This window comes from Bombus terrestris, chromosome 1, assembly GCF_910591885.1.
Source record: "Bombus terrestris chromosome 1, iyBomTerr1.2, whole genome shotgun sequence".
Lineage (NCBI taxonomy): Eukaryota > Metazoa > Arthropoda > Insecta > Hymenoptera > Apidae > Bombus > Bombus terrestris.
Window position 1 is genome coordinate 7019010 of NC_063269.1, and position 19725 is coordinate 7038734.

A 19725-nucleotide genomic window follows, 5' to 3' on the forward strand; every position below is an offset into this window, starting at 1 on the left:
CGTATTATCTCGGGCTTTGGGTGGTCCTGGGCAGTCGATTTTACGACTCGATTCGCTTTCACAAGAATTTTGCGACTGGAACACGGGCACGCTTCCTCGTCAGCCGTTGCCAGAACCACAGCCGATGAAATCGTCAATTTACCGACGATGTTTCGTTGCTTTTAACTGTTAATTGCTTGCCTCCCAAAATGTTCTCGTATCATATATAATTTCCTCTCGTTCGTTATTTAGGAGTTTTATAATTGGAATTCTGGTCTTTTAAATTTCGACGAGTGAAGTTTGTCGGATGTTAAAGGCTACGAAGTATTCATGTTTCAGAATTCACGTGAAATAATGAAATTCTAACAACTTTATCATAGTACTTCTTAATATTCAACAAACACGCTGTCGGTATTTTTACCCGGGAAACGTGTGTCTTTCTCTATTGCGTCTTGCAGCGAACGAAAAAATACATTTGAACACGTCTTCGGCTGATCTTGAACTTCAAAAACGTGATGACATCGTGGGACGATATTAGAATATGTAAACTGGCGTTTACTTTATATTGTACGATATATTCATACATTTATATTTGTGCTATAGCAAGATACTCATTGTACCCTGACTCTTTCTCTCTCTCGGCAAAAAAATTTAGAGGTTCCTCGATTACGCTCCCACCAAGAGATTCAATCGATCTTCGCACCAGAATCAGCATTTCGAGCGAAAAGGATGTTCCACTCCTGTGGATCTTCAAGCGTTCACCTCTTTTTTTCGTACCGTTGCCTGGCTCGAGGAACCACGCCGTGAATACTTGTACGAACGATCGGCTCGGTGCCGGAGGAGCCGAAAGTATGCAGGTACCGTGTACAACCTGCGCGGGTAAATACCTGCTCCAGTATACCTGCGGCGCGACACAAGGCCTCGTCCATAAACGGCCCGCTATGTACTGCATTTATTCTTTGTTAGCCGTTTCTCTCTAGCGTTGCTTTATCGTGCATCCATGCTGCAAACCCTCGCGCCTTCGATTACAGCGAAAACGAATAATATCTCGGCTGCCCCGATATACATTAACAACATGTTGATTCGCGATGCGAATGTGTACTTCGTGATATTTCCTTCTTCGTCTTTTTGGTTTACGTTTTGGAGATATATCAAATCTTGGTAGTAATGAGAGGATTTAAAAGCGAGCATGTAGCTCCATGAGGCACGAGGTTGAAGACGCTTACCATTTATATTGATTTTATTTAGTTAATTGTATATACACAGGGTATCATGAAGAATATTCTGTAGAAGTTTTATCAAAATATGCTGAAAATTGACAAAATTATAGTTGACATTGCAAGAAGCGCGCTATGTCAAGCTTGATAGAAAATGTGCTGCATAATTTTCGAAGAATACCTGCAAGGAATATTTCCGCCGATTTTTCGATGCTGCGCACACGTGCTATATAGAATACGACCATTTCGGAATTCAAACGTTTTCCTTGCTTCTACTAATTTTTACTAAATCTCTTTTTATGACGAATCATAATTCTTAAATTCATCAGTATCTCCAGATTTACTTTTCTAATAGAAAATTTTTATTTCTAGTATAAGAGGGCCAAATACGAATTGAAAAATTTACAAAAATAAGCTTCGAAGCAGCTGCGATATTTAAATTGTGTTTATTGGAAATCGATTTCCTAAGTGAACTAAATTAGGGGTACATGAGTGTAATGCTCGACTCAGTCCCAGCTAACGTGCTGTCGCGCTCACAACGATGCCATGTTGAAAAAGAATTCGTTTTTTTGAATGATTTTTATATTTGATTGGTCACGCGAGGTCACCATACCATATTGAAGAAACCAATCTCAAATGCAATTCACCGCGTGTTCCTATATGGATTACAAGATAGTATCGTTGGAAAACTGCATAACACGTTCGACGGAGCACGAAAGCGCTTCGGCTCGCTTGCCTTCGAGCGATTAAAAGACGAAGGAAACGGCGCGAACAGGTCGAACGTCAGGTGAAATAATCGCCTCGTGACGTTGTGGCTGCACCCTCTCATTCTCCCGTTCCAATGCAATTATTTAATGCAACAGAACCGTTTACGTTGCCTGTGTCGTGTGCATCGTGGAAACCAGTTTAAAAATAACCAGAAGCCGTGTGGTGCGGTATGAGCTTAATTGCCGTGAAGTCGCTTGATCGTGTGTACATGCGCGACGTAGCAGGTATAGATCAAGTTAACACGTTGACTGCCACACGAATTTTATATATTCCGTCCTGGGAGCCGCAATAGATTCGAATATACTACACGTACCAACATTTACTTTTTCCAAGATATTATGCTCTGTATTCGCTTATTTTCTTCTGACAATGTCATCTACATCATTGACATCCTTGAAGATTTTTTAATCCATCGAATTTATTTGATTTTAATCGCTCGAAAAAGTTTAGTAACGCGGATCATCGATGTCTATGGCAGTCAACGTGTTAAACAGATGAAGGTACGATGGAAATTGTAACTGTTTTCTTGAAAAATGGACAAACGAAAATTTGGATCAGGACAAATGTGGGCCAATCATGGAATAGTCACATCCAACTACCAAATCAATGAAAAATGTTCACGGAGGTGCTGATGACAAATTTCTTTTCAGATGGTCATCATCTTATTTTGAAGGATGTGCAAACGAACATTTTCATTGGACAAATGTGGATAAACGAATACTGTTCGTTTTTTACTTTGCACTTGGCGATGCCAACTTCGCAAAGCTCCTTTTAACCCTTATCGTGAATGAACGGTAGATGTGCGGTAGGAGAACCCGTGTTTGCGGTTTTCCGTTCTTCGTAAATCCATTTACTCGTATAACTGAACTGTCGAAACTTCGTGAATGTTCATTTCATTGTACGTACTGTCATTGCACTTTCTTTGGTTAACTTCTAGTTGAACCTGCAAGATGCTCAACCGGCAAGCATCGCGTTTACCGGTCCGTCATCAAAGCTGAAGGATTAGTTCCGGTCGATTCATCAGCGTCGAACCGTTTTCACCTGGACAAGTGGAAACTGGTCACGATCCTGCGCAAATATCAAGGCAACGTGCGCATATTCACGCGCGAGTTCATCCACATAAACGATCCTAATGCCCATTATAAATCAGTGTAGCCTCGAATTATACATATTTAGAGATGCAATATATCCAGTCAAGAAAAGTTTCTTTTATTACGGTCGATAGGTATGTCTTCCCCGAAGCAGTCTTTCGGCTGGTGAACCAGAAGATTCTATTGATTTATCGCCAACCAGCTCGCGCCCTCGATTTTCTCACATTTTCAAGCTCTGCAGCCGGTCACGAATTCGTTACCATCTCTTGATACCGGTTAATTTTTTCATAGTTTCCTTTCGCAGTTTCCGCCTCTCTGTTCGCGCTTGTAAGAAGTTTCACCGACGAAAACGGTGGTCCAAAGTGGGTGGCGAGTTACTTCCCGGGAAACAGCCCTTCCCCCATGGGTTATTACGGGAAAGAACGCCGCTCATCGAACAGGAATTTATGGCGGCCTCGAACGCGCTAATTGGACAGCTGTTATGGTGGCCGGCAAACGTAGCACGTCCGCTTTGAACTTTTCCGGACACCTGACAAATTTTTGTGAATCTCGCACACAGCGCTAATTGTACGCGGCGCTGTTTAAAGCTGTCCGAGCTTTCTTAAGATCAAGTTAGTTGTTCACGTGACATTTTCTCTTCGCCTTTATGCACAGAGTATATCAACGTCGTTTTGTGGAAAAACAGGAGACACTCTATGTACGTATGATAGATAAATCAAGATTTCACATCAAAGAAAGAAAGTACGATCTATCAGAACTTTCTTTCCATAAACGAACAAACCTTTCATTATAAAGGAGCAAAATAAGTATTTCAAAATAGAGGAAGAAGGATGTTAAGTACGAAAGATATTAAGCTTGGTGGGCGGAAAAGTAGATCATAAGTTTAAACCAACAAGAAATGTAACTAGATGAGCGTTTTAACCCGGAGGGGAAGGGCTATGAAAAAATAAATAAAGCAAACAGAGAGATGAAGAGAGATGAAGAGAGAGAGAGGAGGAATAACACATGAAATAACGGAGCCTGCAGTAATCGACAAGTACTTGATGATCACTGAACTTCCGCGTTCTTCGTTTTCTTTACCAGCATATTGCTACAATCGAACGGTGGGTCATTTCCTCTTCTGGTCGGCAAAGGATCGACAAGGGGCCGCGGATAATATCACGGGCTCCGAAATATCTTAATAACGAGTTCTACCTCAGTTCGACTGCGGCTCGAGATAATAATTCACGCTGTTCTGCCGCGTGCACCGCCAATAGCCGGGGATTGGGAGAGACCAGGAAGAGAAGAACGGTGTGCAAGAGGTACAATGACAGAAGCTGCGGCAGAAAATGGGGAACGAATGGGAGGACAAGAAATGAAATAAAAAGTAACGGGAGATTGGATGAGAGATAAAATTTGTGCAGGGGGTAGAGAGAGGCTGAGAGGGGAAATAAATTGAAGAAAGGAGTAAGAAAGTAAGAAACGGAGTGAGAGGAACAGAGAAGAAAGAAATAAGAAATGATAACAGAGAAATGTGCGTGGAAAGTAATGTAGCGAAGAAGAAACGACGAGATTATGGAATAAAGTTATTAGAGCGAATTGTATCTCAAATTGACGAGTGGAATTAAATAAAGTTCAAATTTCTTACTTTATCAAGTATAATGAGATGTTAAATGTCGATGTCAAGCGAGATCGGCTGACTGGCGGAATGATATTTTGAGATTATAAAACATCACGGTTAGCGAATTTTTACCGATTTTGGTAATAAACAAAACTAGTAAAAAACTGGCGATAAACAAGAGAACGATGACAGAAAGATTAAAGAGAATAAAATGGTTAACATTCTGAATTATTTCAAGAAACAAAAACTTACAAATTTATGAAAAAACCCGGGGAGATAGAGAGAGAGAGAAGTAACGAGGAGTGGAGCGAGAAGAAGCTAATTGTAAGTAGTAAAGAAGATAAACGAAGAAGAAAAAAGAAGCAAGAGAACGAGACTGTAGGTAAAGGCGTGAATGAGGGCAACGCTGTAAAAGCAGGTAAGAAGTACCAAAGTGAGCACATAAAAGAAAGAAGAAAAAGAGGCTAAGAAAAGAAAAGAGAAGAATATGAGACCCGACCGAAAGAAAGCAGGAAGAAAAGGAGCGGTTGGTCGTGGAGAACACGGAGCAGAATCACCTGTAGTCAGTTGAAAGAGCAAAAAGATGGCCACACGGCACGGTGGTACGCGAAGGTTCAGCACCGCGGTCTGTAATTATCGCCAGTGGCCGTGGGAATTGAATTACGAGGTAAATTCGTAACGTGCCATGGTGTCCGCGCACGCCGGCCAAAATCAAAGAACCGCCGTGCGGCCTCTTAAACCGTTTCGTGCAGTAAAAAGTCCCTTCTGACTGATCGCCTGACACACTTTGATCGCGCAAGCTTTCTGTCCCGGGTGGAGGTACTTTCTTGTTATTAATGATCATCCGTGCCGGACCCGGGGAAAAAATGCACTCGTTACTTTTTTAATTCACCGTAAGCTCGGAACTTTTATACGGACACGGGGAAGATGATTTATTTGAAACGCGTGACGCGAAGAGAATCGCGATTGAAAAATTAAGATCTCGCTACAATTTTACTCTGATCTTAAATATTAACGATAGCGGGCGAAATTGGCGATTTTCTTTTGAGCCAGTTCATGATATAAAAGTGACTTCAAATGTTATGATATAGTGTTTTGTCTATTTATCCCATGTATATTTATTTGTCGACTTTTATATAATAAAATTCTTAGTTCCTCTTATTTAACTTTAATAATTTCTCTCTTTTTTTACAAAGGATGTGCCATGGTGAACGTTCATGATTGTATTTAATTTAGGTTAATATCAGACGAGTAGTCTGATGAAACATAAATAATGTTTAAAGCTACGGCATAAGAGATAATATCTTGAATTAAAAGGTTTTGGTTACGAATAACCATTATAAATGACTAAAATTTGTTTGGTTACCGGCAATCATTATCGATGAAGGGAATTTTATTTTTGGTACAAATAACCGTTATCGATGACGGGAATTTAATTTTGATTACCAGTAACCAATATAAACGACCGGAATTCTTTATGGTTATTAGTAAGCATTATAATTATCGAAGGCCAGAATCTGATTTTCGTTACCGATGACCATTATCAGTGGCAACAATTTTTTCTGTTTATATTCGGATATTGTCAATTGTTATTAACATTACTGATGATTAGTACGTATTCATTGACAACATAGAAGAATTAATTATAAAACTTATATATTTTATTAAGCAATAAAACGGTATGAAAATATACGAAACAAAGAATAAAACAGACGATACTGAAGTACAATATTAATATAAGGCTTAATAAAAATATCGTACCAACAGTTTATCCTATTCTTTGTTTTATATATTTTAATACCGTCTTTTTTACTCAATAAAATGTACAAGTCTTAATGCGATATCTTAATGTAATGTATTTAATAAAATTGTACGATTGTCGAACGTAATCACAAAAAATTTTTGTCGCCAATATCGATTAGCGGTAACAAAAGAATTTTTCGCCATCGATAATGGTTATCGGTAACCAAACTAAAATTCGGCCCATTGACAATATTTATTAGTAACCAAAAATAAATTACTCTTATCTGATAATGGTTACTGGCAGTCAAAAAAAAATTGCAATCAGTCACGATGGTTATTCTTAATCAGTACAATTAAAAATTAAAATTTTTGAATCATTTCATTCTTTTCTGTTTGAGAAATTTCTTCGCGATTTATTGATAACTGGCTTTCATCGAAATAAAAATTTATTTTTAGTCAATGACCCTTTACCAAAAATGTGTTTAAAGTAACTGTTATTTCGAATCTCTAGTCGATACCACTAAAAATTCATAATGGCGAAGATAAAGTAGGACCAGCTGCCCGAGTTCCAAAACTGGGTTCCAAGTATCACACTGTGGTAGACACGATTCGCACGAGATCGCGTAACTCTGATAAAGAAGGGTACCTCGCTTGTGTTACAGGCCGCATCATCCAGTCGAAAAACGAACAAATCTGACCCGCTCGAGAACCGATCTTCCTTGCCCTACGGGGTATTATTTACGCGACTTCTTCGTCTTTCTCCATTCTTCTCTCTGGCCAGAGGAGATGATTCATTCAGTGGTTCGAAGACGGGCGGCCAGGTTCGAGGACCTTGAACACGAAGCATCGGAGGGAGCCTGACACGACTCGTTAATCCGTGAACAATGAAAGATTTCGATGGCGTCCTGCCGACCTGAGTCGAGTGCCACTCGCTGCCTCTTTTCACTTTCGACTCGACCCTACGCCCCGAAGGGTTACGACGTCTCCGTTCCAGCCTCTGATCCTTCGTTACGCCGTAAAATTGATTCCACATACTCGCTTCCTGATGTCCTACTTTTCCTCCAAATGACACTTTGCTGGTACTTCGGCCGCGTTTGTGGGCATTTGAACTACTTGGCGTGGCTGTTACTACGTCGCATAAAAGGCCAAAGCAATAAGTTGAGATTATACTGGATGAGTGTCTCAAAGATGTTCGGAGCGTTTTATGGGTCAGCGTGAATCAGTTTTAATGGGAAGAAAGATGTTCCTCGAAGTGAATTTAGGGATTATATTGGTAAGATTGTCGGGAGAAGATAATTAACTTTTCTGTTTATCAATATTAGTATGGTGATATGAAGTGTCAAATTATAAGAAAAGATAGTTATCGTTATTTAATTGTTGTAATTTTAGAGTTACAAAATTAATGAATTAATAATTACACATTGAATTAGATACACAGTGTTACATTTATAAGGACATTTATAATTGGTATCTTTTATTCTCTCCAGCATATTTTTCAACCATTGTAACGTTTAGCATTTTGTAACCTCTAACATCATATCCTGAATTGAAAGTTTGAAATGATCACATGGCCAGTTTCACTATGTCCATCACGCTCGTCGCATTTTTTTCAAAATACGATATAAATACTTTCTCATTTCTCGACAGTTACTCTTAAGACAATTACTCATCGTGTTTTATTGTAAAATCATTCTACCAAACGCGCACTTTCTACATACATATTTCTTACAATTTCTTTAATATCATCTATACAGGTGAAACGCGCTACCCAGTTGTATAACAAAGAAAGTTTCATCAATTTTTCATACTTTCACATAAGCTGTAAAAAGATACCTAACCTTACACATTATGATTCCCAAACTCGATAAAATTCTGGCATTCAATGCGCCACGAATCGAAGTACATAATTTAAAAAACTTGCAGCTATATAAATGTACAAATTATTGATGTTGTTGTGTTTCTAAGAAGAAACGAACGATATCACTTGCTGGTAAATTCAAACATAAGATTTGCCTCTTCTCAAATTCTCCAGTATCGAGCAACTTGTTAAATATAATTATAATGAAAATTACAATTATACTACAACAATGAAATAAATGTAATACGCTAAATATAATAATAAATTAAACGATAAACTTAGTGCAGGCATCTTGTAATATAAATTGCATCTTGTAAAGATTAAACAAATGTTTGGATATAGTATGCAGTATTGAATTCTTGGTAAGAAACATATTTTTCTGTCACCGAAATAACCGACGCTCCTTTCTTTCTCGATCTTTCGACGATCATTTGTATCCGTCTAGTAATTGTGCAACATGTTCCACCAACCGGGCCATCCACGACGAGATAATAGGTAGTCCATCAACAGGACCATTTTAGGTAGGAACAAATTAATTTATTTTGCCGAGCGTGTCCGCGTGGGCGGCCGGGTCGGGCTCTGATCTCTCGGTGTGCTGTCATGCCAATCAGTAGCGCAAACAGAAGTTAAATTTAAAATGAGCCAGCGACTCGAAAGAAATGCACGGAATGTCAGGCTCCCGCAACTCCGCGAATATATTAAGCGTCGTTTGTCGCTGCATTCACGAAGGAAAACGGTGTCGCATCGGTTAACGTGAATCCCGAGGGTGATACTAATTGCAGGAATCTGGGGAAGGAGTTTGTAATTGAGAAAAAAATATGTGCGAGTAAAATCTATTTTATTACGACCACCGGCGTGTATTTAACAAGTTCGCTACCGCCATTTAAGGAAGAATTAAAAATAATTTCACCTAATGTTGCAAACGTCTTTACATTACACGTATGTATATGACGCTAGGCTGTGAGTAAATTTCTTGCAAAAGCTGTTGAAATAATAAAATGGTGATGAAGTTGTATGTATTATAGTTTGTTCAATGTCAACTTATTAGCGCAGAGATTGAACTTGATTACATAGATGACAATGCATACGTTATCTTTATCCTACTTGTTGTCGAACTTGTCCTATGTAATTATTTCTTTGGCGATCCAATCGCTTTTTGTATCGCAAGACTGTCTTTGGTTTGCTATAAAGCGCCTTTGTTCCTTAAAACTACCTTAAACTATATTTCGTTGGTTGCTACTTGTATTTCACACTTTGCACAGCCCACTTTCATCATATTTCCTCCGCCTCCTTGTCTTTTTTCCTTTCTATCTTTTTTAGCCACTCGACTGCTTCCGCTTTTCCTTCTCGCGCTAGTATTCTTTCCACGGCCAGGCTTGTTCCATCAATTTCTTCGTACATTCCTCTCAAACGTTCCAAATGTTTCATGTTCAAATGTCCTTCCGCTGGTTTTACAAAATAAACTCTTTTCCTCTCCACTCGCCCAAGATCTATATACGTTCTCCAAGCTGTCACGCTTTGAAGAGGCGATGAAGATAAAAATATTTTTGAAACTATGTCATTCTAATTTATTAGTATGGTACTTTTCGAAACATTCATCCAAGTACAAGCCCGTTGCTTTATTATCTTCTAATTTACAAACTGAAAATTATCCAAAATATTCCTATGAATATTTCCAGAATTAAAATCGAGCGGCGATTATATGCGTAATAAGTGAACTTACTCGGAATGCTGACCCTGACGACATTTTCCAAGATCATTGAAATCGACATGAGATGTATTAATATAATAATAGAACACTGCTCGAGCAAAGAGCTGATCACATTTCACTAAATACTGAACAGTTAAAATAACTAGAAAAACATGTTGTAACAGCGGACCAGACGTATAAAGTTTGTCATTGTAATTGCTGTACAGAAGCATCTCCGATGAAATCGAACGAAGCTTCTTCTATTTTTCTCGTGGGAAATTGAAACGAAATTTCTTATAGTCCGGTAGCGAATGTCTTAATTTCAACATTTCGACAAACAGAGTTTCGTAAGCTTCCCTATCCCCTTCGGTTTCGTTAATTACAGCGTTATGCTAATGAAAGTTTAATTGGATCGATAAAAATATCTATAGCTCGATATCATGATTGCCAATCGTTACAGGTAATAATCGCAACGTTCGCGAAGTACAATGATACAACGTTGATTCGGGATGTTGGCTGGTTACCAGACGAAAGAAAACAATCGCGAACAAACGACAACCGCTCGTAAAATTAATAAGCGCAATGAACGTTAACGAGGATCATAAATATGACCGCCGCAGCCTGCTTATCCACCGATTAGCATAATCACTCCTGATACACGTGGACCGTAATTTAAAAATATCACGACGAACCTCGGTGTACATGGTCATTTTATAGAGAGCCTGGCAGGGTCTAGAGGCGAGCTCGAAAGTTCGACGGTTCGATGATGTATGGTAACTCACCCTTTCCGTGGCGTACCTTTTAATATTTAATATCTGTACCCTTGTGGAAGATGTAATTTGTGAAAGATGTAATTGTAGTTACATGATCGCAGTTCAGGTTGAAATATTCGGGTAATTGACGACTCGTTACGAATTCGTTGGATTAATAATTCTGACCTTCTTAATATTTAATACAATAATATGAGAAAAATTTAACTATTTTCTTCTTCGGATAAAAGAGACACGTATCAATAGGATGGTAGAAATTATATAAATTTAATAAAGTAAATCAATATCTAAGACCTCCCTGAAGAAAACCGTACCTATAATGGAAATATTTGACTGAAATAAATTTCATTTACAGTAACATGATAAATAGAATACATAAGAAAATCTAAAACACTTATCCTCTGCTGTCTAACGCAATTATTCTTTTCATCCTTCTCATAAACTATCTACCATCCATTTCTCACTGTAATTTCCAGATAAAAAATTTAATTAATGCATCGCCGAAGAGCTAGATGCTTGCAAATGCTTCATCAATCATCGATATATTTTTCTCAGCACATTCTCTGTGACTATTAATAACAGCTCGATCTCCGCAAACATCGTATTAAAGACATTCGTTAACGAAGCCTTTTAATTAATTATTACAGAGAAATCACCTACAGCCGATACGACATTCCACGATTATTCGTCAAAGATATCTTGCCCAGGAAGGATTAGCTTTGCAATCAGTATCCAATTAGAGACGAATACTCCGAACCATCCTCTAATTACACGCCAAGATTTCGTCTACATATCTTAACGCGTACGTTACTCCATCTCAATGTTGTTGAATTTTTATTTTGATATTAACGTAATAGTTGTTTCTCAGATAGGGCTGCTGTGCGATAATTAGGTACTCGTTAATTTGGTCGTAATACTCTGAACGATGATCATTATAATTATTAAACGATCCCTTTTCACTACTGCATTTCAATATTTGCATTTTATGCTTGAATAATTAAGTTAGGAAACTTTGCTATGATTAAGTGTGTGTTGAGACGACTGTCTGTTCGTGCAGACATTTTATAAAGAAATAAATAATTAATGAATAACGAAAGTTAATAGTTGGAGAGTTAATAAGTTAGAATAAATTATATTATAAGTAAAAGTGAGAAGTTGTGTAGTAAATTATATACGTAACGGCGACTGATCATTTAAAAGAAAAATTAGGCGGAGTTTTGTTTCCTTGGAAATTCCATCGTAAAATTTATTACATCTATAATAGCTAGCTTCCTTATGCTATTTAATCTAAAACAGAAGAAATCCATAGTTTCTTTCAGCAGTAATTTCGAAGAAAATGGTTTATAACATTTTACCTAGTTCGTTGTGTGACTTGCTACGTGGCCAAAGGCTAAGCGAGCAATCACTTTGTCGCAACATTTTCATTATTTTATTATCAAGATTTTAGAAACAACAATCCGATCGATCTAGATTAAATTAATTCATCGTTGAACGCACGAAATTCAATCTTTTTTATCGCAGAAATTAGATCTGATGAAAAAGATTGACCTACAAGAAGTCTCATTTGCTTGGTTAAGAAGCTAATTTACAATTCAAATGTATTAATCCCAGCGTCCCTGCCGGACCGTTTGTAATCCAATACCTTTACGACATAAATCAAGGAACATATGAACGAAAATCAATGTGTTCACGATCCAAATTCCTACACGTGGCTATTTCGAAATATTTTAGAAGATGGAGGATCCGAGAACGAGATGAGGCGTTGCAGATTACATTTTTAAGAAGTTCTCTAGCACGCCCGAGCCTCTGGGATGATTATACGTTGACCAAGGCTGGGCTGATTACTGTGATTAATATCGCGTTAAAACAGCGGTGGCGATTATGTCGGTCGCGAACGGTTTCACCTCTAACGAGCATCATTTGTGACTCCCAGTACCGACAACACCAGCAACAAGAATAAATTGCTCGATGTATATACGTATTGTATGCATACGCGATCGCGCAGCCTAATCGAAAAGGGAAAAGCAAAAACAAGTAGCAGCTACGGCTACACCCCCGCTCGTAAGCATTGGAACACTCGCGAAAATTTAAGAAAAGCTGAGAAATTATTAGGAGAAAATATTATTCATATTAGCATATTATGCGTATAAACTTGGTCGTATAAACCATTCGGATATTACGTGTTTACTGAACATTGCAACTTCTCGAGAGAATTCTCGAGAGAATTAATATCAATGTGCCTGTTAGAAAGGTCAGGCATTCTCATACGTTCACACTCAGCTGTGCACTTCTCGTTACGAACGTACCGATGTTATCACCAGATTGTCAAATTTAACAAACCAATTCACTGGAAGCATAAACTTCTTCCGCGACTCTATATCTTCTTTTATATCAAACGTAGAGAAAGTTCTCCGAAACGGATTAGGTATTTAGATAATTATTATATTGGCATTAATTTTGTACCTTGCGACATTTCGCTTATGTATGAAAAAGGGGTTAACCTGCTCCCCTGTTCACGATAAAATAGAATATTTATATTTCTAAAAGGAATTTGAAGAATTAAAATTCCACAGACATAAAATTCCACCAATTACGTGACTTTTAATTCTATCAATGACAAGGAGACAGCAGGCTATTCTTTCTTACAGAAGATCCATAAGATATTAGTATAATATTAAGCCTACTATTTTTATGATTTTATGCAAATATAACAGGTGTATGTAATTTTTGTAACGACACATGTCACATTTTTGTACTTCCTCTCCCTCAATAAAAACGAATGTGAATAAATCGTGTAATTTACCAAAGAAGTTCGTAGAGCCAACGATTTCTACCATAGTATTTTCCATTTAAGAAATATACGTAGACTTTTCTGACCGACTGTAGTTAACGGAAAAGTTGTTTGCCCCAGAATATCCGACCCTCCCACTTTCTCGATTGCGTCGCGTCCTTATTACCAAGGGAATCTAAGAAGGGCCGCGTTGCTCGTTAAAGCGTTTTTCGCCAGCGCCGTTCGCAATTTGCTATGGGACCCGCTTCCCAGGTATAGCCGTTGCTCGCTGCATGCGAAATTCCAAGAAAGGGACCAGAAAGTAACCATTGCCCTTCTCTATCTAGCCATCCTATCTGTCTATCTCCGTTTGCTCTGCTTCGCGTAATCGGCGTCGCCTCCACCTTCTCTTTTTCCCAGAGTTGACGTTCTTCTCCAACCTCCTTTCCCCAGAGCTCTCTTTTCAGCCGAGCCGCCGCCGCCACGCGGTTCGTAGGGAACATAAATTCGTAGAGGATCGGGCACAATCCGAGAAACAAGCCTAACGAACAGGGAAAAAGCGACTTTACGATTTTTCGGAAGGGACAAGGAACCTCTCTTCAGCGCCCACTACACGACCCCTTAATGGCGGCGTAATGTAAGGCGGCCGCTTGAGTTTTGCTCGCCGAAAGCCGAAGAGGCGACGCGAGGGGAATAAATCGTTTGGAATACAGGCTTGTTTGAATAATGAAACGCGCTTTTCTCACGGGATCACGCGGCGGCTGGGGTAGCCCGGCATTGTCTTTCCTTTCCTACCTTTGAAACAAGCAACGTTGCTACGGAGTTAGGTTTACGCGTTGGTGGTTGTGATGAGATTGAGAGGGGTATTTTAATCCTGCGGCGCGCTTTAACAGAAGGCTATATAGAAGTTGACCAGACGATTTACACGTTGTAGGTAACTGAAGGAACTGTTTCGATGGCCGCTTTTTCTTTTTTTGTCAACGCGATTTAAATCTCAATTTCGCTGCTGTTGCAATCGTGTACCGAACTTCAAATCGCAACTTGTATGAATATTAAATTTCAATTAAAAGAGAAAATATTGCTACGCAATCACATCCAGACACGTTTTGATATACAAGTTGTACTGTAACACGTGGGACCCACTTTAGGAGTGAACAGCAAGCACGCAAACAATGAAAAAGGTTCATAGGAACACGTGTCCTAACCTTGTTCCACAGTTACAGCCGTTCTTGAGCTTCGGTAATCCGCGACTGCTTACCTGTGTAAAAGGTACTCGAAATGATCGGTCTGTATGCAAGTTTGCAATCGTCGTATCAAAGAATTTCGCGATTTTTAAAAAATTGCATGTGTGTGTCGTATAATACGGAGCGAGGACATGTCGAACAACTTCTACGAAGGTAAGCAGTTGCAGATTATCGGAATACAAAGTGGCTATAAATTTGAGGCAACGTCAAATAGAACGCATGTTCGTACGAACCTTATCCATTGCTTTTATGCCTCCTGTCCACACCTGAACATGCTATGACAAACTATCTTTCAAACGTTTCAAAGACAAAATAAAAGATGATAACAAAATTTTTCAAAGATACAAACAAACGGATATTGTAATGTTAATAAACAAAGAACTAGTGTTCAGATTTCTAGAAAACTGATGACCAATTCGCCACGAGGATTACTTTGAATTAAAAACTTCAATGGCGATCGGTTTGAACATAGAAAATTCATAAAAATGCCTTACGAAACTATAGAACAAAAATCACTGTTTATCATCTTAAAGCCATCTTACCTGTTTAAGATCCAAAACTATCGTCACGTATTCGTAGTGTTCTCCTCTGGCAAGGGTTGGACTCTGCCACCACTTTCCGGGACTCGAGTCCAGTATGTTGCTAATATTATGTTTCTTGCCTGGATCCGGACTCCTGGCATCGCAAACCGCGCATCTCGACGATTCGGAAGGTTTGCAAAATGTTTCTGGCCCTTCTTCACCGCAAGTTGCGTTGACGAAGATGTCCGCCTTTGCGGCCACATTGAATGTCGATGGGAAAAGGCCGCTATTTTTTAGGCTCTTATTTATTCCATACAGCGCGGATTGTCCTAGAAATTAAATAATAAATAAAATAAAATAAATTGCGAAATCTCGAACTGATAAACATATGATAAACTTGAAATTTAAAGTCAACAAGCAAAATATAGTGTACTAAGCGATCTATTATTATCAGCACAATTACTACGATTGAGAGAACACGTAGTTAAATTCTTCGTGAAAGAAATAAGGTAAATGTTGGGAACAAGAAATTTTTGCGTTTGTTATTTGAGATAAATTATTTTGAAGATTTGCTCAACGTATGCAAGTTGCATTTGTAATTTATATTACTTGTACGGTGCTAACTTATACGATAAATTTTACTCGTATGCCATGCCATGATTACCCTGTCACTAACAAATTCTTCGCAACATTATCGACAATCATTAATTAATCGATCCTAAGTATATTCCTCACGATGAATGCAGCTTCCAATCACCTGTAGCATTAAACGTGAAATTTCACGCAGAGGAAGAGAAACTTGCTACACGAATGACATTTGAAGAAATTCCTCGATATCGAGGATACAAGCGGACCATCTATCTCGTAATTTCCTTAGGATATGTGGTATAGTGGATGCTGTAGGTATATAGTGACAGGTTATGACAGAGCTCACAGCACGGAACCAGTTGCACACGAGCGAACAAGTTACCGCGGAGAGATGCAGCGTCCCGAGTGACAACGTGCATCGGTGAACAGGTTCCTGACTATCCTGGACGCCTGAACAGGTTAAACGCGCGTAAATAATAATCGACACGCGAGCTTGTACCGTGTCAAAGCAACGTGACGAGCGATCGTCGCCTTGAACGACCAAAGACGAAACGAAAGCTATTCTACGTGGGACCCATGGCGCAATCGACGAAAGAAGTATATGTCATAAAGGCGATTAGGCATCAAAGCGTACACGTACGAACGTCTAGATAAAACCCGAGAGGATAAGGATCCTAAAATTCTGTCAGAACTGTCAGGTCTCTTGGTTTTGTTTCAGTTTCTACGTTTCTAATTGACAATCGTAGAACGTTGTATGATACCCTGGTTATCATTATACACATCTTGGGTGTCCCTCGGTGTTCTTCGAATGGCTTATGCGTAAGTATATACGTGACGCTTTGACTTATTTTATTTTATCCTACTTTTCACTTTGACATGTTTTTCGTTTATATTGGATAGTAACTTGCGAGTAAATTTTATTTGAAATAAAGATAAAAAATAACAAATTGAAAGAAAGGGTCGCTTTCATTTTAAGAATAGCACAAGGACAGTTTATCTTGTGCTAGGTTCAAATAAATAATTTTTAAAGAATTCTGAATTTTAAATATTTTGCATTCATTTTATTTCAGGGTCCGTTTGCAAATAAACTACGTTTTATCATGCTATGATAGGATGCTATCCGAATCACGCAATCTTATTTCTAGCTTTGTATTCTTTGATATTTAGAGTATTATTGGATCAAAATTGAAAATACCTTAGAAACTATGATAAGTAATTTATTATATTTCTTTTTTTTACGTTTATAACCAATATTGTCGCATATTGTAGTTCAACACTAGACAACAAACTCGTTTTTCATACAGAAAGGAATAGAAAGATGCTTTATTATGTCTGAAGAAATTTAATCTAGGATCTACATTTTCACTTACGAATAGTATTAATTTATTGCCTCTTATTGTAACTTTTATATACACTATAGCTGAGATTCTCTTTGTGCAGAGAAATTGTCCGACGCGATCGATCTTCAAACAGCGACAGCCGTTTAATTTAAAGCCAACACCCACGAGTGAAGTTATTGCTTTCTCGACTTAGCAGCGACTATTCTATGATATCAGATGAGAGAGAGCGAATTTTTGCGATTGCTGGTTAATGATTCTGCCGAGTGTAAATTATGCAGCGCGCAGTGCGCGCGCCGTGTATCGACCCGATCGAACGACGAGAAGGAATCGGAGAGTGAAACGAGTCGCTTTGAAATGCAAATGTGCCGTTTCACGTGTTACCCGCTGGAGAATATACGAATCGCGCGCGAAAGCTTCACGCATCTTTTGTAATTCGCGAATTACGGAAGGTACGTGCGATGTAGAAAATGAAAAATACCGAAGATTCGTATCTTTGCGAAAGGATGTCATGGATATGTAATTATTAGATATTCATGTGTTTATGGAGAATTTGAATGTTTCTATTTCAATTTCATACTAAGATACTTTCTCTTCATAGACAAAAAATATCAGAAAATCAAGAAAAACTTATGTTTTTTCCTTACAGTCTTCATATGAGACATCCAAAACTAACCCGCGACATCTACAATTGTTAAATTACCGATAAATACGTCCTTTTAAATTGCCATTGCTTTTTAATTACTCTCCCAACAAATAGCAGATCAAAGGAACTTCATGTGAAAGTCTCTGCGATAGAAATTAAGTCTGAAACGTTTTCTCCTGTCTGAAAGACGTCGCGTTATTTAGCAAAATCTAACGAGTAAATCTCTTTCTGCTCACATTATCGTCGCCGATAACTACACAGACGCAGTTGATGCGATTTTAAAACTTATACACACGGAAAGAGAGATATCCAAAGCAAAGTGCCAGCATACTCTTTATAGTATTTAGCGACTTAAAGAAATTTTGATTGTTATTTAGATTTCATTTTCTCATTAATGCAGGCTGTTAAGCAATACGTGATTACAACGTAGCTTACAATTTCTTTTAACATCTACTTCTTCCCTTCATACAATATTTATTCTCTCTTCATACGAACAATGACCTAAATTATACCGAAATAAAAACTTAATCTAATACTTTAAAGTTCCACTACTTTTAAAACAGACTACGTGCAATGAAAAAAGAGAGTGTGTGTTAAAACCACTTCAGCAATATCCTCCCTTCTAGCTGCGCTCTTCTCGAGCAAATGTCACGTATCTCGATCAATAAAATTTCCTAATCGTTGCTTCGCGGACGCATTTTCTCACTAACAAGCAAGCGTAGTGCTGATTCACCGAGAACGACCACGCGAATCAACGATTTCGATCGGAGCTACGCTCGATTTCCTGGTCCCGTTGCCTCTTTTCCCGTGTCAACGGGAGTCACGCCTACGTTCGACGCTTCCCGCTTTCGTTCGATCTTATCTGAAAAGAACAGTCAGGTCAGTTTCTCCCTTCTCCCATAGAATTCTCAACCGCCGTCGTTACCACAAAGAAACAGGCCTATCGGGATGAAATCGTAGCTGGAGAACGCAACCGCGATTCACGATAATCGATGAATGCCTCCGAGACAACGATGATCTCGCTCACGATCTCAGCGGTAGTTAGGCGTATGTTGCTTGATTCGCAACCGTTATCGAAATCTCGTGCTCGCTTCCGACGCGTCATTTATCGAACGTCCGGTATTAATCACGCTCATTGAATGAATCTTTTTGCTTTCGACTACACCGATAAATTGTAACAGGGTAGAGTTACGATGACTTTGCCGTACTAATGCGATATTCGTACTGGAGCGTACTGGAATATTCGATATTTGTAATTTTCGATATTTATCCCTATCGAATCAAGTGTGGCATTTTTGATCGAATCTTATTTTTCTGTTAAAAAATTTCTTAAATTTCTGGAGGATGCGAAGGAGCCGTTATCGATATGATTTTTCATTTGTATGTATGAGATATTTGTATATGTCAATCGCAACGTTCGTATGAAGGGAATGAGAGATTTCGTTTTGATTGAATTATTTTTACAGAAAATTATTTCTATAGAATATCTTATAATATTTAATACGTAGCAATGTGCCGTAATAATACAATAAGAAACGTATTTTCTATTCTACTTTTGTCTTAAGACCGGGACATTGAACACGATCGGAACGCTGTTTGTTACGTGACGTCCGTTGTAGAAATATATTGTTGTATATTGGAGCTCAGCCCACACGCTAAGAACGTGTGTCGACAATATACATATTTCTACAACGGACGTCACGCAACGGACGGCGTCTCAAATCTCGCGTGGCTCTGGCCTAAATTAGACGGAATTTTCCGCTAAACCTAATAGCTTTGTCGAATTGAGACTCGCTTCTACACGAACGACTTGCGAGCGGACCGTGCGCGTGTACAAAAGCTCAGGAAAAGAAACAAATCCGTGGTAGCGGCATTGTGTTGTGTCTTGCCGGTGAACAGGCCT

The 19725-nt window shown here is 38.6% G+C and overlaps 1 protein-coding gene across 2 annotated transcripts in view; it reads right to left on the bottom strand.

Moving 5' to 3' along the window:
* The window catches only part of LOC100649561 (laminin subunit alpha-1), a 199341-nt gene that overhangs the window by 143979 nt on the left and 35637 nt on the right, over positions 1-19725 (bottom strand). For both annotated transcript variants that reach the window (XM_003393188.4, XM_012309608.3), the window contains exon 2: positions 15273-15580. In XM_003393188.4, the coding sequence (XP_003393236.2) occupies positions 15273-15580 (308 nt within the window). The remainder of the gene's footprint in view (positions 1-15272; positions 15581-19725) is intronic.